This window comes from Eumetopias jubatus, unplaced genomic scaffold (genome assembly GCF_037043125.1).
Source record: "Eumetopias jubatus isolate StellerSeaLion01/CBP00866 unplaced genomic scaffold, mEumJub1_p1.0 scaffold_2, whole genome shotgun sequence".
In the NCBI taxonomy this organism is placed as follows: Eukaryota; Metazoa; Chordata; class Mammalia; order Carnivora; family Otariidae; genus Eumetopias; species Eumetopias jubatus.
Window position 1 is genome coordinate 200,848,343 of NW_028274808.1, and position 24,161 is coordinate 200,872,503.

The 24,161-nt window shown below is 45.4% G+C and overlaps 1 protein-coding gene across 7 annotated transcripts in view; it reads right to left on the reverse strand.

Moving 5' to 3' along the window:
- Positions 1 to 24,161, reverse strand: part of FAM193A (family with sequence similarity 193 member A) — a 160,315-nt gene that overhangs the window by 74,856 nt on the left and 61,298 nt on the right. For 4 of the 7 annotated variants that reach the window (XM_088021254.1, XM_028088175.2, XM_028088167.2 and 1 more), the window contains exons 3-4: positions 1,197 to 1,354; positions 304 to 471 (exon numbers count right to left, since the gene is read on the reverse strand). In XM_088021254.1, coding sequence (XP_087877380.1) covers positions 304 to 471; positions 1,197 to 1,354 — 326 coding nt within the window. Of the gene's footprint in view, positions 1 to 303; positions 472 to 1,196; positions 1,355 to 20,782; positions 20,873 to 24,161 lie in introns of those variants that run through there. The other 3 variants (XM_028088200.2, XM_088021253.1, XM_028088208.1) reach the window with 2 other exon arrangements.

The window sequence follows — 24,161 nt, forward strand, 5'->3', positions numbered from 1 at the left end:
TCTGGCACAGTAAGTACTCAGAAAGTAGTGCTACAGCCAGTCTCAACACTAAGAAATGACAGAAACATGTCGATTCATTTTTTTATTATACAGGCACTAAGCATTTCATCAGAGTTTTAATTTGAAGCTTTACCCAGAGGGCTTGCTTCTGGCAGTCTGTCTGCTCAAGACTGGCAGTGCACGAGGGGCTGAGCAAGCGCAGCCGGGCTTACTGGGTCCTGAAAGAGAAGCCCACCCCGAGCAGAGGGGAGGCTTCCTGGGCAGCAGCTGAGGGAGGGACATGACACAGGGGGCAATGTGTACCTATCCACGAGCTCCTTCACCCCCTCCTTGTCGGGCACGAGACTCTGGTCTTGGTCGTCGGCCAGCGGGGTCCCCGCCTGGCGGTAAATGCAGCGGACCATGTAGCGCACTTCCGACCAATAGTTCTGCAGCTGCTGAGGTTCCCGGTCCGTCTCTGCCGAAATCTCTCTGTGAGACGGCACAAGAGCAAGGGGGTCAGGGTTAGTGGACAGTCTGGGTCACCCTTTACCCTCCAGACAGCCTAAGGGGATGGGGACGGACTCCAACCGGCACCCTCCACTTTGCTCAGCTCCTGGAGCTGGCTCCCATCTGCTGTGGCCGCAGGGAGGCCTGACGACCAGCACGGGCTTCAGGTGCCCGCAGCTGGCTGGTTCCCCAAACCCCCATCCCCAGGGGACTATAGCCCCTCCTCGCACAAGAGGAGTGCACACACCTGGCGTTCCATGTCAAGAACGCTGATGCTCCCCTCCATCTCAAGGTGCCCATCAGGCAGCTCTCACTCCCCACGAAGCCCCTGCTCCCCACTCGGCTGCACTGGCTTCCATCTTGAGCGGAGTGCAGAGCTGGTTCAGAGCCCCCAAGTCCTGGCCTCTCCTCCTCTCTGCCCTGCAGCAGCAGCACTGCCAGCTTGCCCAGCCTCCCAGGGGAGGGCGGCTCTCCCTCCACCTAATGACTCCGCTCTGCCTCCTCCCTCTTTCCGAGTACTAGCTTGCCCTGGTCAGCCCTCACAGACAGGGATGCAGGAGAGTCTCAGCCATCCGGGTCTTCTGCCTGACACCCAGGCTCCTGTCTGTCCTCAGGAATGGCTCAAATGCCTGCCGTCTTTATGCAAATGGCCCCTTTCCCGTTACAGCTACGTCGCGGGGGTCGGTCCCACGGTCGCACCCTGGTACCTGCGCTCGCTGCAGGCCTCACAGGCGCACGCGGCATCCGAGGGGGCAGTACCCAGCCCCGCCGAGGGCAGCGTCTGCGCGCTGAGGGCTAGCCTCCCGCCGCCTGCCTCCGGCTGGGACCCACCAAGAGGGGAGTGAAGAAGAAAGTCTTGGCCCTGCTTTAAAAAGAGAACAGAATAGACTATGTTCAAATGTTCATGGTACAAATTTGTTATTAACGTGTCAGAAAAATGCCTTTTAGAAACAAATTTAAACTTAGACACTGACAAGCTCTGCAATGACATCATCTGGGTAACTTTCTCTCTGACACCCAAGAATTTTGTTTGCAACCGATTATTTATTACCTTTGGAGGGTTCTACCATAATCTCATGAAGACTGGCAAGAAATTTCTTTCATGCTTTAGAAAAGAGCAGCTCCACTCTCAGCGTCCTAATCAGCACATGCAATGACCAGCGCGGTGGGCGCCTCTTCCAAGTGATGCCCCACACTCGCCCGGGATGGTGCTTGGTGCAAAGCTAGCGGCCACTGCAAGCCCAGCGGGAAGTGGTGGGGAGGGAGCAGAGGCCTCTGGGTCCCGTGGAACCCCACAGCTGTGCTGAGGCTGGAGAAAGAGAACGTTCTGGGCAAAGACGGCGGGATGAAGCAGGCTCCAACCGTCATGTCTGGAACCCAACAGCCCCTAGAAGGTTCCACCAACAGCCATTACAGGGAACATAAATACAACCTTTGCCCTCCACCCAACCCCCCTCCAGCCTCAGTTTCTCCTGTCTTGGGACATGACCCCACACTCACCCAGCTGGCGCCTTGTCCCTCAGTGACAGGACTTGAGAGGGATTCTATTACAATATGGACAGGTGGGCTCCAGTCCTAGAGTGGATGATCCCCACGGTGAAGAAAGGGCACTAACAGGGCAGCCAGCCCCACAGCCTTCACCTCACCAGCCTAAGGAGAAGGGCAGAGCCACAGGAGGGGGCCGTGAAGGGAGCGCACACAGGCGAAGAGAACGGAGACAAGCCCTTGGAGGCTGTGGTGTCTGCTGGGTGCTTGCTCAGGGTGGTCAGACACTTGTGGCACCACCCCAGCTTGCTACTGGATGAAGCACAGGGAAACTGGGCCTGTCGTGTGCCCCTTGGAGTTCGGGCACGCGGACACGGGAGGGAGCAGCAGAGAGCCAGCCTCCATCACGTGGTAGGCGGGGTCCCAGTCAGCTCCAAGGGCGGGGGCTTGCGTCATCAAAGAACCCCACCCAAAAGAGTTCCTGCTAGGTGAGTGGGTCCCAGAATTAACCCAGGCGGCAGAGCAGGGGTGCGGGTGGGGGAGTCACAGAGAGTCCACAGCAGACAGTGAGGAGTCCGGACCGAAGTCTAGGAAACCCTAAAAAAGGGCCTCTTACAAGCAAGAGCCACTCACCAGTGGGACACCTGTAAGGACCCCGGGCCCTGGTCACCAAAGAGAACCACAGACAGCCTGTAAAGAATGGAGACCCCCCCCCCACAACTCCTCTTGCCCAGAGCCCCTTCTCCCCCTGGGCAGAGCAGGGAAGGCCAAGGAAGCAGGACAGGCACCACTGCCTTCCACCCCCAGACATGCCATTGGTGATCCCTGAGGGCCCTTGTGGACACCGAGGGGAGACTCTAGGGTTCTCGGCAGATTGGACGGGAGAACCTGCAAATGAGACGATTCTAATACCCACGGGGACTAGAAAGGCTCAACAGGTCTGACGACAGTGCTGGCAGAAACAGGCTGTCCCCCAAGAGCAGCAGGTCAGTGCACTGCACAGAGGAGGTTTCCTCTCTCCTCCATCCCGCTCAAATCCGACAGCAAGGCTGCCCGTGCGACTCCAGTCCTCAGCCGATGCACCATCTGCTCCTGCTTCTCCCTCCACTGCTCCCAACCGGTCCAAGCCACTGTCACCGCTGCCTGCCGACTGTGGCGGCTCTCTGCGGCCCGCTGCCACCCACACTCACGGCCCTTCTGCAAGTAGCAGCCAGAGTGGTGGTTAAAGCGAAAGAGACCCCGTCGCTCCCCTGCACAGAACCTTCCATTCCACTTAGAAACAGACTCTACATTTCTTACCAGTCTTCATGGTTTCCCAGGACACATTTTTCCTTTTTCTTTCACTGCACTTGAGTCTTTGCCTAGAGCGCTAATCCACTCAATCTGTGAATGGTCTGACAGACTGATAAGAGTTCTATCAGTCACGCCTCAGCAGGGGCTGCCAGGTATGGGCTTCTGCCTCTCTGCTCCAAAGCCCCTTCTCTGCCCTGCTGTGTGTGAGGGCAGCACCCGGCGAACACCGCTCCTCGGTCAGTGGCGCTGTGTGGGTGCCCTGCCAGCAGGGGGCGCTGGAGGGTCACTGCGGAGGCTTGCGAGGCCCCAGGGCTGAGAGGCTGGAGGGGGACTGGGCTGCCCACTCCCGTGACAGCCTGTCAGACCTGGCCTGCGGCTTCTCAGCAGCTGCCCTGCTACCCGGAGAGCCTCTCCCAGGGCTGTCCTGCCCAGAGTCCTCTCTCCAAGCTGCCTCTGCCTGAGAGCGGCTGCTCCCTAGCTGCACCACGCTGGACCCTCTGGCGTTCCCTTCCCAAATCTGCGTAGTTGATCTGTTACTAGTGAGCAGTCGGTTCTCCATGCAAAAGTGCCCCGGTTCAAATTACTGGTGGGGGGGCCCACCCCCCGAGCAATCACCCCTGTTAATCGCTTACATCACAAACTGCTATTGGAGACCCCGGTATTTCCCTTGCTTTCTCGTTTGGTTTTTGTTTCGTTGTTTACCTGTCTTCATCACCAGAAGCCCGGTTCCCCAAGAGCAGGACCCGTACGTCCCGCTCACCGCTGTACATTAGCACCAAGGATGCTGCCTGACACACAGCACAGACTCAGAACAGCAACCAAGAGCCTGGAAAGTAACATTTCCTGGTGACAAGGGATGAAATGAGGCCTTTTAAAATCACGCATGAGGCCTATATCGTAAATCCTTAAATGTGTCACCTTCTAGTACTCATCTTATACAAATTTAATTGCAGTTATTATGTTCTGTCCAAGTCCGACACAGGTGAAAAGAATACAAGATCTAACACTCAACAACGTAAAATACGCCAAGCCCAGCATCCAGTAACAAAACCAAGAAGAAAAATAGAACACAGAACCATGAGGGAAATCAATCAATAGAAACAGACCCCAATGGGCGCCTGGGTGGCTCAGTGGGTTAAGCAACTGCCTTCGGCTCAGGTTATGATCCCAGAGTCTCGGGATCGAGTCCCAATGCTCTCTGCTCGGCGGGGAGCCTGCTTCTCCCTCTGACCCTCTCCCCTCTCATGTGCTCTCTCTCTCTCTCTCTCAAATAAATAAATCTTAAAAAAAAAAAAAAAGAAACAGATCCCAAAACAACAAAAATGATGCAACCAATGGACAAGAATCTGGAACTGGTGATTATAAACTCCGTATGTGTCGGAAAGTAGAGGAAAACATAAACACGACGAGGAAAGTGAAGATGTAAAAGATTAGTGAATGGAACTTCTGGAGAGGAAAAATATACCTTAAGGCAGAGTATCAATAAATCTGAGGCAATAAAAAATCCAAAATGAGGCACAGCAAAAAACAAGACTGAAAAAAAAATAAACAAAACATTTCTAAAACAAAAGTCAAGATGTCTAGCATGCGGGTAATGGTGTCCCAGAAAAAAGGTTATATAAAGAAATTGTTGAAAATTTCCCATATTTGATGAGACTGTAAACTGGAGTATCTTAAAAACTCATCTAAACCAAAGCACAATAAACAGAAAGCAAACCATACCAAGGCACATCAGTAAAAGGGCTGAAAATCAAAGATGAAGTACAAATGTGAGAAGCAGGCAGAGGAAAACATCCCTTCTGCACAGGGGAGCAAAGACAAGGATGACAACATGCTTCCACCAGAAACTCGGGTAGCCAGCGAAGAAATGACCAGCAACCTAGAATTCTGAACAGAAATAACTTTTTAAAATGAAAGCAAAAGACAAGCCTTCAGACAAACAGAAGTTCCCCTACACTACAAAAAAATGTTAAAGGCAGCCCCTGAGGCAGAAGAACAGCCACAGATGAACGGAGCTACATGCAGAAGTGAAGAGCACCAACCCAATAACGGGGGGGGGGGGGGGGGGGGGACCGACTCTTCGCATTTAAAAAAATTTTTAATTAAAAATTTTATTTATTTATTTGACAGAGAGAGACACAGCAAGAGCAGGAACACAAGCAGGGGGAGTGGGCGAGGGAGAGGCAGGCTTCCCGCGGAGCAGGGAGCCCGATGCGGGGCTCAATCCCAGGACCCTGGGACCGTGACCTGAGCCGAAGGCAGACGCTTAATGACTGAGCCACCCAGGTGCCCCAGGACTCTTCTCGTTTTAAAAGTCTTTTAAGAGGATAATAGCCAACTACACAACTGGTGGAACTCAGAGTACAATATTTTAAGGCTCCCTTTTTTTAAGATTTTATTTATTTATTTGAGAGAGAGAGAGCACAAGCAGGGGGAACAGCAGAAAGAGGGAGACGGAGAAGAAGGCTCCCCGCTGAGCAGGGAGCCCGATGCGGGGCTCGATCCCAGGACCCTGGGACCATGACCTGAGCCGAACACAGATGCTTAACCAACAATGAGCCACCCAGGTGCCCCTATTTTAAGGCTCTTAATACTGCATAATAAGTATATAATATTCTTTGAAAGTAGAAGTTGAAAAGTTGAAGATATATATTTGATTCTAGAACCACTAAAAATAATGAAACAATGTGATATAGGTAATAAGCCAAGAGAAGGTAAAATAGAGTAAAAAATATTCAAGGGGCGCCTGGGTGGCTCAGTCATTAACTGACTCTTGATCTCAGCTCAGGTCCTGATCTCAGGGTCATGAGTTCAAGCCCCGTGTTGGGCTCCATGTTGAGCAGGGAGGGAGGGAGGGAGGAAAGACAGAAAGAGAAAAAATTCAGTTAATATGAGAGAAAGAAAGAAAGAAAAAGAAAAAATTCAATTAATCCAAAAGAAAAGAAGGAAACACAAGGAAAGAGTAGCAAACAACAGATGGGGGAAAAAAGGAAGAAAAAAAAAGCAAGATGGTAAATTTACATCCAAACATATCAATAATTACATTAAATGGAAATAGTTAAAATTTTCCAATTGTTAGAAGAGATGGTCAGGTTGGATTAAGAAGCAAAAGGTACCATGCTTTCTAGAGTGGATTATAAAGACACAGATAGGTTAAAAATAAAGGTTGGGAGACACATTGCATGCAAATACTAACTTAAAAAGGCTGGGTAGCTCTAAGTATCGGAGAAAGTTGGCTTTAAAACAAGGAATGTTAGCAGCAGTGAAGCAGATGATGACGGTACAAATAAACAATAATGACAATATGACCAATCTAACAAGAAGCAGTAACAGTGGTAAGTATGCAAGCACTCTAATAACAGCTCAAAATACATGAAGCAGGAAGTAAAAGGAGAAATACACAAACCCATAGTTACATTTCGAATTTTAACAGTGCTTTCAGTAACTGAACTAGACAAAAACATCAGAAAGGATGCAAAAGATGTAAACACCACCATCAACCAATGTGAAGTAACTAACATTCATAGCACACTCTTCCTAACAAGAGAATACAAATTCTTTCCAACGCACACAAAACATTAACCAAAACTGGCCACAAAACAAATCAACACATTTCTAAAAATTAAATCATATATTAAGTATGTTTCTCTGATTACAACAGAATTAAGCTAACAATAACAAAAAGGGGGTCAAAAGGTACAAACTTCCAGTTATAAAATAAGTCAGTCATGGCAATATAATGTACAGCATGGTGACTTTGGTTAATACTGTATTGCAAATTTGAAAGTTGCAAAGAATAGATCTTAAAAGTCTTCATCACAAGGAAAAAACCTTTTTTTTTGGTAACTGTATGGTGCGACAGATGTAGAATTACTGTGGACATTATTTTGTAATATATACAAATATTTAATCATTATGTTATACTAAACTTACATATAATGTTGTGTCAATTATACTTTAATTAGAAAAAGATATCTGGGGGGCGCCTGGGTGGCTCAGTCAGTTAAAGTGTCTGCCTTCGGCTCAGGTCATGGTCCCAAGGTCCTGGGATCAAGCCTCATGTCGGGCTCCCTGCACAGTGGGGAGCCTGGTTCTCCCTCTCCCCCTTGCTCATGCTCTCTCTCTCTCAAATAAATAAAGAGAAAGGAAAAGAAAAAGAAAAGAAAAAGATACCTGGAAAATACACCACAAAGTATTTGGAAATTAAAAAACACAATTCTAAATAATCCCTGGGTCAAAGAAGAAATCACAATAAGGGTTATTATAAAATACTTTTAACTGAACGAAAAATACAGCATGCCAAAATTTGTAGGATGCAGCTAAAGAAATGCTTAAATAGGATTTTATGAAATTAAACAAATTAAGTATGAAGTTGAAAGACAGAAATAATAAACCTAAGAGCAGAAATTAATGAAACAGAAAAATGGAAAATCAATTCAACCAAAATGTGGTTCTTAGCTTAATAAAAATGATAAACCTATAGCCAGGCTATTGGGGAAAAATACAGACAAAACTCAAACAACTACAGGAATAAAGTGGCAAGGGCAAATCACTACAGATGCCATGGAAATTAAAAAGACAGGTAGGAGAATATTCTGAGCAACTTCGTGCCAATACATTTGATATAAAACGGGCAAATTTCTTTTTCCCCAGTTTTGCTGAGCTGTAACTGACACTCAGTACTGTATAACCGTATGCAGGTATTACAGCATGATGACATGACTTACATAAACTGCAAAATGACTACACAAATTTCTTTAAAGACAAAAATTAGTAAAACACACTGGAAGAGATAAATAACCTTTATCAAATAAATGAACTCATAGTTCAAAACCATCCTAACAAGGCAACTCCAGGTCAAGATAGCTTCACTGGTGAATTCTATCAAACATTTAAGGTAGAAATAATATCACCTCTACACAAACTTTTCCAGAAAACTAAAGAAGAGAGAATACTTCCTAGTTCATTCTACAAGGTATTACTCTGATACCAAAACCACACAAAGGTATTGTGAGACAAGAAACTTACAGACTATTATCCTTTGTGAATACAGATGCAACAGTCCTTAACAAAACACCAGCAAAGCCAATAGAGCAACCTATGGAAAGCATAACACATCATGATCAAGTGTGGATTATCACAGGAATGCAAGGTTCATTCAACATTTCAAAAATCACCATAATTAATTTTGTTAACAAACTAAAAAAGAAAAACCCTGTCATTTCAATAGATGTAGAAAATGAATTTGACAAGATTAACTATCCATTCATGACAACCCCCAGCAAACTAAAAACAGAAGTAGACTTTTCCCACCTGATATACAAAATCCTACAGCTAACATCATACTTAATAGTGAAACACTAAGTGCTTTCCCCCTAAGACTGGAAACAGGGAAGGATGTGCGCTCAGACCACTCCTATTCAACATCATACTGGAGGTCCTAGCCAACAGAGTAAGGAAAAAAAAAAAAAAGACATACAGATTGGAAAGGAAAAAATATATTATTTGTAGATGATGTGATCATCTATGTAGAAAATCTTGAGGAATCTACCAAATAACCAATAGAATAAATGAATGAGCTTTCATAGGATACAAAGTCAATTAAAAAAAAACAACTCTGTATCTCTCTATGTTAGCAATCAACAGTTAGATATTAAATTTTCTTAGAAGTACCATTTTATTTTAAATGAAAATACAAAATACCTTGGAAAGTTTTCAACACACTATGTACAAAGTCTGTACGTTAAAGACTACAAAACTATTGTAAGAATAAATTTAAAAGACCTGAATCAAAGAAGAGTCATACTACATCAATAAAACATCAATAAACTGAAAGACTCAATATTATTAAGATGTCATTTTTCGGGGCGCCTGGGTGGCTCAGTCGGTTGAGCAACTGACTCTTGATTTCAGCTTAAGCACAATCTTCGGGTCCTAGGATTGAATCCTGCACCGAGCTCCCTGCTCAGTGGGGAGTCTGCTTATCTCCCTCTGCCTCTTGCCCCCCCCCCCCCGCTCCTGATGGCTCACATTCTCTCTCTCTAATAAATAAATCTTAAAAAAAAAAAAAAGATACCATTTCTCGCCAAAATGGTCTATAGACTCAATACAATGTCAGTTAAAATCTCAGCAGGCTTTTCTGTAGAAACTGGGAGACAATTCTAAACCTTCTATGGGAATGCAAAGGAACTAGAATAGTCAAAGCACTGTTGAAAAATGAACTGGAGAAATTCTACCTAGTTTCATGACTTACTATAAAAAGCGTCAGGAATCAAGACTGTAAGGTACTAGCAAAAGGATGAGTCTATACGTAAAGTGGAAGACAGAATCCAGAAGTAGACCCACACATAAAAAATACTTGTTTACAAAGATGCCAAGGTAATTGAACAAGGAAAAATAGTATTTTCAGCAGTTCTGAAACAAGTGGATAGCCACATGCAAAAAGGATGAACTTCAACCTTACTTTATAAAAGATACAAAACTTCACTCAAAATGGATCACAGAGCAACTATATGAGCTCAAAACATAAGACATCTAGGAAAAAAACACAGAGCAAAAAATCTTACAACCTTGAGTAGCGAAGATTACTTACACAGAACACAAGAAGCCCAAATCATTTAAAAATTGATAAACTGGACTTAATCAAATTTAAAATTTTTGCTCTTCAAAGAATAGTGTCCTGTAATGAGAAGGCAAGCCACACACCAGGAGAAAATATTTGAAAAACATATCTGATAAAAGGTTTGTATCCAGAATATACTATAGAGATCTCTCACAATTCAATAATAGTAAGACAAACAACCTAATAAAAATAGGCAAAAGATTTGAACAGTCATGTCCCCAAAGTGATACAGATGGAAAATAAGCGCATGAAAAGATGTTCAGCAAGTCATCTAGATAATGCCAGTCAAAACCATGAGACAGCAGTACAGGCCACTAGAATGGCTACAGTTAAGGACTGTCAATATATCCAGCCTTGGTAAAGGATACAGATTAACACGAACTCTCATACACGGAGGGGAAATAGTATAAGCACTTTGAAAAATTCCAAGACAGTCCCTTAAAGTGTTAATTATACACTCACCCCATGACCTAGAAATTCTACTCCTAGGTATTTATCAGACAAATGAACGATGTCCCCAAAAGGCTTGTACTCAAATGTTATTAGTAGTTTTACTGTTTTTTGTTTTGTTTTGTTTTTTTAAGTAGGCTCCACACCCAGCGAGGAGCCCTATGCAGGGCTTAAACTCAGGACCCTGAGGATCAAGACCTGAGCTGAAATCAAGAGTCAGATGTTTAACTGACTGAACCACCCAGGCGCTCCTGAAATGTTACTAGTAGCTTTACTGTTAATAGCCAAAACCAAAAACCACAAACGTCCCTCTATTGGTGAATATGGATAAACAAATTGTGCTTCATCCACACAAAGGAATACTCCTCCGAAATAAAAAAGAATTAACTACACAGATACATGCAACAACACAGATGAATCTCAAAAGCATTATTATTAAGCAAGAAAAGCCAAAGACAACCGTTTAGATTCTTTCCGTGGGGCTGATTCAAGCTCTGTCTTCCCAATCTGACAGTTCTGAGCAGCAGTGACAAACTGGATCAGCAACCACTGTCATGATACTCATTATATATGTTTGTATTAGGAACCAAGACCCAACAGGGCAAACGTTCAAGATACAAATATTAGCAAACTCTTAAATGACTGGTTTAAATTGAGACTATACGCCTTGATAAGACCTGAGGGCAGATAACCGTTAGGAGAACCCAGTTCCTTAGTGTAAAATGAAAGACTTCTATTTCAATGATATATTTAAGAACCAAGACACAATTGCTCATGTCCAGAATCAACAGAAAGCCTTTAAAATGATCAACCTGGAAAACAGAAAAATAGAATATTAATTTGCCAAGTAGTCTTCCTCGTGGCAGGATGCCTGAGTGGCTCCACAGCCCCCTTCACAGAAAACAGTAATTCTCCCAAGTATCATCTCCCACACCCCCACACCACACTTAAATTATTTTCATTACTTAAACATACACAAGTGTGAAATGCAATATACCTTATACTTTTTAAGCCTTTGTGTAATTCTAAAAACCCAAGCTGGTCTACAACTTAAAAATTTAAAAACCTAAAAATCATTACTCAAATTAACATTATTGTAAAGAGAGAGATGAATGATTAACTGAAACCAAATTCCTATTCAACAGGCTCTTTTGAGTCAGGCCTGTTATTCATGTAGGTCTCTCTACAAATCAGCTCGACCATCCCACCTCTCTGCCTGTCCCAATTTCTCCTGCACAGAGGAGGCCACACCTTTCAGTGGGTCTTTGCTTGGCCTCAGTGAAGAACCTACGTAGTAAGATAACCTATGTTCCTTTCTCAGTAGCCTTGACAGACAGTGTACCCAGGCTCACCAGGTCACAGAAGGCAGGAGCAAAAGCCCTCTGATACACGGCAGGCCCTCCAATGATGTGAACGTGCCCTCCCCCATTATTAGAATACAAACAAAAATTGTTTTAACTGTCAGAGAATTCCATGAAAATACATCCACAGCCTCCCAAGCTGTAAACTCTACTGTGTAGGATGAGTACTTGTAAATGTTTTGAGGTCCTAAAACATTATCTTTGGATATAAACTGAAGGTCGACTCATTCCTTCATCCAAAAACCATCCGTGGGTGCCTATTCTGTGCCAGGCCCGAGTAGACACCCAGAGCTGGAGGAGCAGGACAAAGTGGCTGTGGCTGGGGTTGGTGTGTGCAACATGTCAGGTGGACGGGACCAGGCGTGCCTGTGGGAGGGGTGAGCCCAGCAGGTACCCGGAGGCGGGGCTTCTGTGGAGCCTATGCAACCACGCTGCTCCTTCCCAACCAGCCTTGCCTTGCTCTCCTCGTCCTACAAGCACAAGCACATGCCGGGGATGCAGGGATGCTGCTGAGGGGGAGGTGCTGGGTGATGGGCAGGTCAGGGCCACTGCACAGCAATGTCTCCATCTTCAACAGAGACCTCAGGCTAGCCGCGACCCAGACACCCCGACAGCTCACTGTTCCCATTTCTCAAGGAGACCATTTGGAACCTTAGCCACTCCCCAGTTCCTTCCCAGTCTTGTGAGATCCACTCTCCCTCTCAAAACAAATTTTATAAGAAAGATTTCTGGCAGCAATTTTCTCAACTTCCACACTCCCCACCCACCTTACTTTACACCTACACAGCCTTGCCTGAGAATCCTGTCTCAACAGGATGACTCTTCTCAAGAGATCCTAGCTCCCCTGCCCTAGTGGAACCTCATGGGCACCACCATTTCTCTCCCTTACTCCTTCCCACCTCCAAACAAGTTCAAACTGCCTACCCAATGCTAAATGTGGGCAAGAATATTGGTAACAGGAACTCAGACCCTACTTGTGGAGATAGAAACTGGAGCAGTTACTTGGGAAACTGTGTATCTTACAAATGTAAGCATCTGAATTACTTACAACCCAGCAATTCTATTTCATAGATAAGCACTCTGATAATTAATTTTATGTGTCAACTTGACTGGGCTAAAAGATAACAGCTGGTAAAACACTATTTCTGGGTGTTTTGTGAGGGTGTCTCTAGAAGAGATGAGCATTTGAATCTGCAGACTGAATGAAGACAATTCCCTCACCAGTGAGAGTGGGTGTCGGCCATTCCATGGAGGGTCTGAACAGAACAAAAAAGGAAGGGCTGATTCACTCTCCCGGCTTCTGCTGAAGACACCCACCTCCTGCCCTCAGACATCAGTACTCCTCGTTCTCAGGCCTTTGGACTCAGAGTGAAGGACACCACCAGCTTTCCTGGATCTCCAGCTTGCGGATGGCAGACTGTGGGGCTTCTCAGCCTCCACGACCACATGAGCCAATCCCTGTAATAAATCTCCTTCCTGCCTTCCTGCCTTCCTTTCTCTATCTATTGATCTGTCTACCTCTCCCTGACCGCCATTGGTTCTGTTTCTCTGGAGAATCCTGACCAACACACACTCTTAACAAAACTCTTACAAATGAATACCTGGAGAAAGGTATACAAGTGCCCTGACAGCATTTTTAAAAATCACTGATCATTGTTAAAAAAAAAAAAAAAAAGAAAACTCTGTACCTTTTAACAAAATTATTGATGAATAAATTATATACAGTAACATACTGAATTGTATGTAAATCATGGATGAATTAGTGAAAATGAGTAAGCGCAGCTACCAGACAGTATAAGGATCTTATAAACAAAGGCGCGTAAGACAACATAAGCATATACCACTTCCATAAAGATCAGAAACAAACAAAACTGAACACTTATTAGAGATACACAGAGAGGCAGTAAAATTTTTAAAGTAATTTTAAAATAAGAGAATGATAAATATAAAATTCAAGTGACAGTGGCTACTCAGAAAGAGGAGGAAAGACGGGGGAGGGGAAACACAGACAGGCACCTGAGTATCAGGAATGGCCTGGGTCTGACGCTGACTGGTGGTCATTTTACCGTCTTCAGGCTTATTATACGTGTCTGCATATATAGCCCTCTCAAATATTACATAATAAAAAATGAAATTTAAGTGGGGGGGGAAGCACCTCTTCCCAACCAGCAGCTCTTTCCTTCCACAGTTAAATGTGCTCAGCGGCCCCCTCCAGCTTCCCCTTCGGATCTGTCTTCCCTGCCTTCGCAGTCAAGCACCTTGAAAATCAGCACCTTGAGTTGACTTTCTCAGCTTCCTCACCAATAATTTACTCTTCACGCGGCTCAGTCTGGCTTCTGCTCCCATACTGCCACTAACAGGGATCTGGCAGAGGCCAGACACAATCTCTTTGCCGCCACATTCAACACTTCCTGTCTTTTCTCGCTTAACTTTTTAAAATGTCTGTTTGGAGGACAGCCGGGAGACAGCTCTCCATGGGTCTCCTCTACCAACTCCCAGTCTTGATGGATGCACTAACGCTGGAAGGCTCTGCCTATGCTCCCCCTACCCTCCGCCCCAGGGCTGTTTTTCAGGGTTTATGCAGCAGATACCCTTGAGACAAAGTGCAGGCTTTCCTACTACACACTACAAAAGTGGCAGATGCCCACACTCAGTGCTCCTGAACCCCAACACAAACTCACTGTACCCGCAGCATGGATGTAGGCCTCTGCACTTTACAGACATAGGATTTGGGGAGGGAGAGGGAGCAAGGGGAGTAGACATGCTCATGCTCATGGTAGCTGCTGTGCTGTGAGCAATCAAGCCCTCTGTCTCTGGCCCAGGAGTCTCATGTCCCCTGCCAGCACCCATGAAATAGTAACATCGTAGCTTATGACCCTTCAAGTAGACAAAAAAATCCAATCCCAGTCCCAACAACTACCAACCGCACCACCACACCATCCTTTAAACGACTAATGTCACTTAGTTCTACTTATCATACTTTCTTGTTTTTCTATTTCTCTGATGTCTGCTTTTCACTCATCTCTGTCTCAAACATCGGATGTTCTCTAGAACTGCCTCCTTCACAGTCCACTTCTCACTCTGCCTTCGGTCTTCGGTGCTGTGCCAGTGACCAAAGTTGAGAAGCTGAGTAAAAGTCATCTATGTGGAGTCTTTTAATGAGTGGTGCAGGCCTATCCAGCAACACAAACATCTGAGACAAACTGACTGTAATTTGAAATTGCAACTCTTAAAAAAAAAAATTGGGATTCCATTTCATTTGAGAAAAGTAAAGTCCAAGACCTACCTGTTTGACTCATAAAATAGGGGTCTTGCAATAGTCCTTTCAATTAACAACTTAAAAAGAGCAGTTGGGGCGTGCAGTTGGTTAAGCATCCAACTCCTGGGTTTTGGCTCAGGTTGCGATCTTGGGGTTGTAAGATCGAATCCCATGTCGGGCCCTGCACTGGATGCAGAGTCTGCTTGAGATTCTCTCTCTCTCCCTCTGCCCTCTCCCCCACATGCACACATGTGCATCCTCTCTCTCATAAATAAATCCTAAAAAATAAATTAAATAAATAAAAAATAAAAAGGTAAGTCAATACATCTGTACCGATAAAGGTAGAGGAAGAATGGAGCATTGGTATGACACTGAAAAATATAAAACACTTATAAATAGAAAAAGATTCCATACTCAATGGGATTATTAGATTCTTTTTTTAAGATTTATTTATTTGAGAGAGAGAGAGAGAGAGAGAGAGAGAGAGAGAGAGAGAGAATCCCCAAGGAGACTCCCCGCTGAGCACAGAGCCTGACGCAGGGCTCGATCCCAAGACCCATGAGATCATGACCTGAGTGGAAACCAAGAGTCAGACGCTCAACTGAATGAGCCACCCAGGTGCCCCAAGATTATTAGATTATTAAGAATATTAGAAAGGGGGCACCTGGGTGGCTCAGTCGTTAAGCGTCTGCCTTCGGCTCAGGTCATGGTCCCAGGGTCCTGGGTTCGAGCCCCGCATCGGGCTCCCTGCTCCGCGGGAAGCCTGCTTCTCCCTCTCCCACTGCCCCCTGCTTGTGTTCCCTCTCTCACTGTGTCTCTCTCTGTCAAATAAATAAAATCTTAAAAAAAAAAAATATTAGAAAGAAGTTAATTCTCCTCCCAGCGATTTATAGACTCCATGTAATCCCAGTCAAATCCCAACAAGGTTATTTTTTGTATTTTGGGTTTGTGTGTGTTTGTGTGTGTATATAAATTGACAAGATAATTTTCAGTTTTACAGAAATGCAAAGAATGAAGAATAACTAAGATATGTTTGAAGAGTACAAGGTAACAGCACTTTTTCTCTGAAAATTAGACTAATTACAAAGCTACAGTAATTAAGACAACACGCTGTTGGCACAAGGACAAACAGAACACAGAACCCAGAAATACATCCAAACATATACGGACGCTTGACTTATAACAAAGGTGGTGCTAAAAAGTGGGGGGGCAGGGAGGAGGAGGGAGCAACAGTCATTTCAATAAATGTGGCTAGGGAACTGGATTTCCACACGGAAATAAATTTAATTTGACCTTACCTCACACCATATAAAAATTTAATTTCAATTCCAGGAGAGCTGCAGGTCTAAACATGAAAGGCAAAACAATAAAAGTACAGGACTGTGCCGTTTACTATGGCAGCCCCTGGTCATACGTGGCTACGGAGCCCGTGAGACGTGAGCATCCTAAATAACATGTGCTGTACATGTGAAAACATACAAAGGACTCTGAATATTTAGTACAAAACAAACAAAATAACATTTAACATTTTTTATATTGAGTGCAGGTTGAAATGATAGTTTGGATACACTGAGGGAAAATATAGATTGTCATATCACCTATTTTATTTTAGTTTCTGGTATGTAGCTATTAAAATATTGAAAGTATTCACATGGTGGCCTTCATTTGTCATTCACATATTTCTTTGGACAGTACTAACAGAAGAAGAAAAATATGTTTATGATGTCATGATAGGAAAAACCATTAATAAACAGAACTAAATAAAATGGCAACTACTAAGGAAAAATTTGAGAAATCAGACTAGATTAAAAATGAATTTGTGTTCGGGGCTCCTGGATGGTGCAGTCAGTTAAGCGTCTGATTCTTGATTTTGGCTCAGCTCGTGATCTTGGGGTCGTGCGATCGAGCCCCATGTTGGGCTCCACGCTCAGTGTAGAGTCTCCTTGAGACTCTCCCTCTTCCCCTGCCCTCCCTGCCTGCTCACTTGCTCTCTCTCAAATAAATCTTTTAAAAGAATGAATCTGTATTCATCAAAAGACACTATAAACAGTGAAAAGGGAAGCAAAAATGAGGCAGCTGGCATCCACAAAGCCTAAAATCAGCAAAGGGGTCATGTTTAGCACACATAAAGAAGTCCCATACATCTGTAAGAAAAAGACAAATACAGTCATTCCCCTTATCAGCAAGGGATACGTTACATGACCCCCCCCAGTGAATGCCTAAATCCACGAACATACTATACCCTATCTATACTATGTTTTTTTCTATATCTATGATAAAGTTTAATTTACGTATCAGGCACAGCATGAGATTAACAACAATAGTTGCAATAATAGTAACATTATTATATAATAATAAACTAGAACAAGTGTAACAATACACTGTAATAAAAGTTGTGTGAATGTGGTCTATCTCTCAAAATGTCCTACTGTCCCTCACTCACCCTTCTTGCGATGATGTAAGATGATAAAGTGCCTGGGTAGGAGATGAAGGAGGGAAGTGACATGGGTGTTGTGACCTGGCATCCAGCTACTGCTGACCCTGTGACCACACGTCAGGAGGAGGATCACCTGCTTCTGCACGGGCCCACTGCAGGAACCGAGACCCTGGAAAGGGGAACCACAGATAGGGGGACCACCGTACTCCAATGGAACACTGGTTCTCCAAGCATGGTCTGTGGACCCATGGCAGTCCCAGACACCCTTCCAGCAAGTCCACTAGTCAAAATTATTTTCACATTAATATCTAGATGTTATTTACCTTTTTCCCTGCGTGGACACTTGCAGTGATTGGTGCAAAAGCAATGGCGGGTTTAGCCGTCAGCATCTTGGCAAGAATAAAAGTTGCACAACGAAGTGTGCTAGTAGCCATCACTTTTCACTTTCACACACGTAGTTTTAAAGAAGAAAAAAAAGGCAAGTTCCACTAAAGAATGCCCGTGATGCATTAAAATCATTAACTGTATTAAATCTCAACCCTCAAGCATAGGCCTTTTGAATATTCCATGTGATGAAAAAGGAGTACACATGAAGCATTCCAGCAATGTTCCCAATAAAAGCATCGTGTACTGTGAGCTGAATGAACCACTTCCACCATGACACATTAGGAACGCTTGACATACCAAACTACGGTTATTCAGACTTGGATAGTGGACATTTTCTCAAAAATGAATGGAATGAACCTGGCACTTCAAGGAAAACAGCTGGCACTACTTGTGGCCTAGCCTCTGGGAAAGATCAGAAGGTTGGAAAACTTGTACCCATCACTGTGGGCTCCAAAGCCTCTCCACTTTAAAGACTTTTCTGTTGAGAGTAGTGGTGATAACAAATATAATTTCTTTTAAATATTTTATTTACTGGGATACTTGGGTGGTTCAGTTGGGTAAGTGTCTGCCTTCGGCTCAGGTCACAGTCCTAGGGTTCTGGGATCACGTCCCGCATCGGACTCCCTGCTCTGTGGGAAGCCTGCTACTCCCTCTGCTGCTGCTCCCCCTGCTTGTGCTCTCTTTCTGACAAATAAAGTCTTTTTAAAAAATTTTAAAAAATATTTTATTTATTTACTTGAGAGAGCGAGCGAGTGAGCACGAGCAGGGGGAGGGGCAGAGGAAGAGGGAGAGAGAAGCCCGAGCGGACTCCATGCTGAGCGCAGAACCTGACATGGGGCTGGATCCCAAGACCCTGAGATCACGACCTGAGCCGAAACCAAGAGTTGGATGCTTAGTCAACCGAGGCACCCATGCACCCCACAAATATAATTTTTTTATACTGAATAATGAAAGGTATCAGTGTCAGGAAGATCTGCCTAACTCAGTAAATCATTATTTTACAAATGCTGTTACAAAATCATCAATGGGTGAGATATTCATTCAGAACGCAAGACAGACAAGGTATTTTAACCACACAGGAAAAATTCATCGATACTGTTTCATACTCTACACTGCAACTAACCATTAAGAAACCATTACTTGTCATGGTTTGGAGCAGTATCAGAAAAGAATACCCACCATCATCTGAAAAAGCTATCATACTACTTGCTTCACATACTTCAATCAAAACAACCTGTAACAACAGCTGAACACAGAAGCAGATATGAGAGTCTAGCTGTCTTATATTATCCAAACACTAAGATTTATCAAACAATGCTACTCTATTCATGAAATTATTTGTGTTTTGGAAAATAGTTTTCATTTAAAAATATGCTATTGATCTTAACTTATAATCAGTTAATTATATAACTTCTCTCTGACTCAATGATTCCTTTCCCACATGGACATACAACAGAATGTGTGAACATGTGTTCCAAGAGCATCATTCATAACAGCGAAATTTGGAAGCAACCAAAATGTAGTATATTCAAAAAGGCAGATAGTATATAGTAATGAAAATGAAAGAAAAACTACATTTATGAATCTCAAATATAATGTTGAACAAAATAAATCAGGCACCAAATAATGTGTCCTGTATGGTATTTTTATGAAGTTCAAAACATCAGGAAACTGGACAGCAGTGTTCAGGAGCAGAGATATCCAGGTGCCATGACTGATAGAGAAGAGCAGGAGAGGGAGTGCCCGGAACTTCGGGAGGGTGTCAGCTCCACGGACAAGGGCAGGGCTGGGAGCGGCACAAGAGGGTGGCTGAGCTAAGGGCGGTGCCGTGTCGTGACCCAGACAGCTCAGCCCTAGTCGCCGAGGGACAGAGTGATTTCACCGCTGAGAAGTAGACTCTCAGACGAGACCAAATTAAGTCAACCTTTATGCCATCCGCACAAGACCACCGGAAACACACCAACACCCAGAGCCCGAAATAACAGTACATGAAAGGAGGGGAAGAGAGGGAGGGGCTCACAGAGCTCTGCCAAAACAGTCCTTTCGGGGAAATCGCACATGGCTTCAGTGCAAGAGAGGAACAATACATCAAGATTTAGTCATTTTAACATGTATTCACCAGCACGGCTGTAAAATGTAGAGCAAAAATGAAAGTATTTATAGGGATAAAAGGACAAGCACGCACGCAGAGGACAGTTTGACTGACCTCACTCGGAAACTGACACACGAAGTACATGAAGAAGTAGTAAAAACACGGAAGGGCGGAGCACAATGAACGGGGTGATCTAATGGGGGAAAAGAGTCCTCTAAATCCTGGGAACACATGTTCAAGGGCACATGGAACATTCAGAAAAACTTAACCATGTATCAGTACAACCGACTGGAGAGGCGTCATTATAATAGAGACCACGACACCCAACAGCATTAAGTTAAAAGTCAATGATTAAAAGCAATCCAAAAGATCTGTTTGCGTATTTACAAATACTTCTAAACAATTCATGGTTGAAAACAGAAATAATGAAAATTGGATAATACTTAAAATTGAGCCAATGCAACTAACATTTCAAAATCTAGTATAGTAATCAGAGGTTTCCAGCACATATCAGAGCAGAATAATAAAAACGGATGGGTGAGAACTCAGGAAGGCAGAAAAGTAACCACAGAGAAAGAAGGAGAAACCAGAAGTGTGGTCACAACCAGCAGGAACTGCGTGGTGATGGCCCAGCGGCTCCTCGCCCGGAAGCCAGAAAGTGGGACAGGGCTGTCTCCCTGCCTGCCCGCAAGCAGCCTCAGGCTCCCGCGAGTCTCCAGGTGAGATCAGCAAGGACTGCAACCCCCGAAGCAGTTGGCACCCCGGCACAGGTGCCCCGGACACCTGTCAACGGCCCTCAGAAGAGGCTTAGAAATGGACAGCACCCCACCAACGTGCACCCCACCTTGCCATGGAGTCCATACCCCTCTTCCAAGGACAAGGGGAGAGACCCCATGTCTCCACTTACTGACAGCTGAATACAATGCAGGACACTGTGGTATTTGCCATCACCACCCTTCAATACACAAAACAGAACAGAACATCTCTGGAGGAACGGATGAGAATCTGCTCACACCGGAAGCCTCAGGAAGACAGAGGATGAGGAGGAGACAAGTCAGAGGGGACCGATCTGCTCTGCTTTCAGCTGTGCTGCTGAACACTTACCACACGTGCCCAGCACGGACTAATCAAGTCTACATACACCACACACAACAACAGCAGTTAATGAAACAGAAAGGAGAGAGATTTAAGTTAAAAAGTTCTTCTTTGAAAAGACAAAACTGACGAACTTCTAGCAAGACTGGTTCACAAAAAGAAAGAGAAAGCACAAAGGTAAGGGATCAGATTTGTATGTGCAGGTATGATAAGAAGTGAAGACATGGCCTCTACACAATTTCATACCAGGAACTCTTAACAATTTCTCAGAATATAATTCACCAAAACTCACTGGAAAAGAAATGGAAAACCTCTTACCCACGAAAGAAACTGAACCAGGAATTTGTTTCCCCAGAGATGTGCTCAGCGGGAGTGGGAGAGACGGTGGCAGTCGGGAGGGACTGCAAGGCCGGAGGCGGGTTATTTGAAGAACAGACAATTCTAGAGCATCTGCACTCTCTTGGGCATGAGCCAGGACAGAAGACAAGATCTATGGTGCGTAAGGAGAAAAGACTAACCTAAGCAGCAAAGCCCTGGAGAAGACCAAATGGGAGAGGCCCCTGAAAGCCCCAGGGAGGCGGGCCTCCCCCGACTGTAGCGGTAGAGGGGCCAGGTTCTGAGTGTCCACTTCGATCCCTTCCCTGGAGTGTGAGGGTCAGCAGCAGCTGAGCTGAGCAGGGCGAAGAGGGTGTGTGGGGTTTGGGAAGAAAGGAGAAGGGAAGCTTCACGCCCTTTTGCGGTCAGGTACAAAGCCAGAGCAACACACTGGATGCCCATCCCCAGCCAGGAACCACGATGTCAGTGGGCAGCAGAGAGCCAAGGCCTGCGGTGTTCCCAACAACACTCCACCAGGTGGACGGAGGGGCAGTGCTGAGCCAGGTCCCAGGCAAAGGACTCATGGGGCTTTGCAAGCAAGTGATGGCAACGCTGAGTCCTGGCACTCTGGCTGTTATAGGAGAACAGTGCAGTCAGAAGGACCTGCCGGTGTGAACGGGATGTCTCCAGGGAAGACTTCCTGGGTGTCCAGGCACGACAAGGTCTAGGAATGGAGGAAGTCTACAGCGTCGAACTGTAAAGGCAGGGTGCTGGGCAAAGTTTTACTGATATTCTACCAGGATCTGTAATACCTGAATGCTTACCTAGAAAAGAGCAAATCTGCTCCACTTCCACTGTGTAACTCAGAGCTCCTATCCTGACAATGAGAAACTCCTAACTCCGGGCCCACCAGAGAGCTCAGGCGACCATAAGAGCTGGACAAATGCACAGAGCCCCTCTGAGGACAAGGGGACACATGCACCACTTCACCTTTGGCAGAGGAAGGAACACAGCCTTTGAAGTGGGTCAGAAAACAATGACACTTGGAATGAGCCCTTTAAGGCTGAGTGTGGCCAGTGTGACCTTGCCGGGCCCGACCCTTCTCTGGGAGGAAGCAGCTTTTGCTGTGGGGGCGGCAGGTGCCCTCCACCTGGGGCACAGGCCTGATCCACTGACAGGAGGGAACCAAGCTCTCCATCGTGGGGAAAGACATAGGTCAGCCACCCTGGGGAGGCGGCAGGGGATGTGTCCCATCCAAGACCCCTAGAGATACGGGCAGACTCTAGCTTATATCGGGGGAGGGGGTGCGGACCACTGGGAGAACTGCACCCGATGCCCCAGGCACAGGGTTGCCCCAGGTTCGGGCTGAATAGGGGTGGGCAGAGGGGTAGCCAGGCAGGGAAAACACCATGGTGGGAGGCTTGTGCCGAAGGGGAATAAGGGTGGCCCACCACCACACAAAGGGGGCGGGAATGTGAAGGGAGACCCCTCCCCGGCCCACACAAGCACCAGGGTGCAGCACACATCGCTAGAGAAGTGAGCGTGTGGGGCAACAAGAGCAAAGCCAGGCCGGCTCCAGTGCTGACCAGACTGACCCAGCCCCCCAGGTTTGTGGGGTGCATGACTGCTGAGTAACTGCACCCCCAGGCCCTGTGATCTCCTCCACGTGCTGCTTGGCATCCCACCAAACCGTTTGAGAGAAACAGAAAGCAAGAACCAACAACACTTAAGGAAGAACTAATACCAATTCTACACAAACTCTCCAAAAAAGAGATGAAGCAGGAACACATCTCAACTCATCATATGAGGCCCTGAAAGACATTAAAGACAAGAAGACTTCAGGCGAACATCCTTCATGAGCACCGACGAAAAGTCCTTAGCCAACAAAAGCAAATCGCCCAGCAACATGTAGAAAGAGTGTCCAGAGAAGGACCTGTACAAGCTTCCCACAGCTTTATGCAGAACAGTCTGAATCTGGAAACAGCCCAAACATCCGTCAGCGGTGAATGGATAAACAAGCGGGGTGCATCTCTACAATTTACTCAGCAATAGAGAGTACAAACTACTGATGCATGGCTCTCAAAAGCATTATGCCCAGTTGAAGGGGTCTATGTGACACTCTAGAGAAAGCAAAACGTGGGGACAAAAATCAGGTCAGTGGTTACAAACGGGGCAGGGGGGGGACCTACCAACGTGACTGGGGAACTTTTGGGGTGATGGAAATGTTCTACATCTTAACTGCAGTAGTGGTGGTTACACAACTGTAAAATTTGTCAAAACTCACTGAACTATATATACACTTTAAAAGAATTTTACTAGATGTAAATTATATCGCATTTTTTAAAAAAAGGCCAGCAATTTTAGCCAGCTTGGACAAAGACACCAACTTTACAAAAGTAGCAGAAGGTCTAAATCTACAAATATAGGCGAACATCTCGTCTGCGGCGCCCAGCGTGACTTTGATGAGAGAAAGCCAAGTCTGACAAGGCGTTATCCAGGACAAGCGGGGAGTCGGGATGAGGCCGCCATGGCAGCAGGACAACTTCCGGGAAATCGTGCCTATTTCTACTGGCCTCCAAAGCCAGGCTTAACAACAGCGGCCCCTCTCGTACAGGCAGGTCAGGCTGCAACAGAGGATCAGGGCCGCACGGGGAGGACAACCCGGAAAGCTGGGGCGGGGAACCAGAGTGCCAGCGCCGCGCAGCCGCCTTCCATGAAAGTGGGGCAAAGATCACACGCTTTCAGAGGCCACAGAAAGGAAACAAAGCAAAACAGTTAAATGATAAAAGCAAGAAGACGTGAGGGTGAAACACTTCAGACTGACTATGCCATCTTCTTAATCCTACTGAGGGGCTCCACGTTTATTCACTTCCATG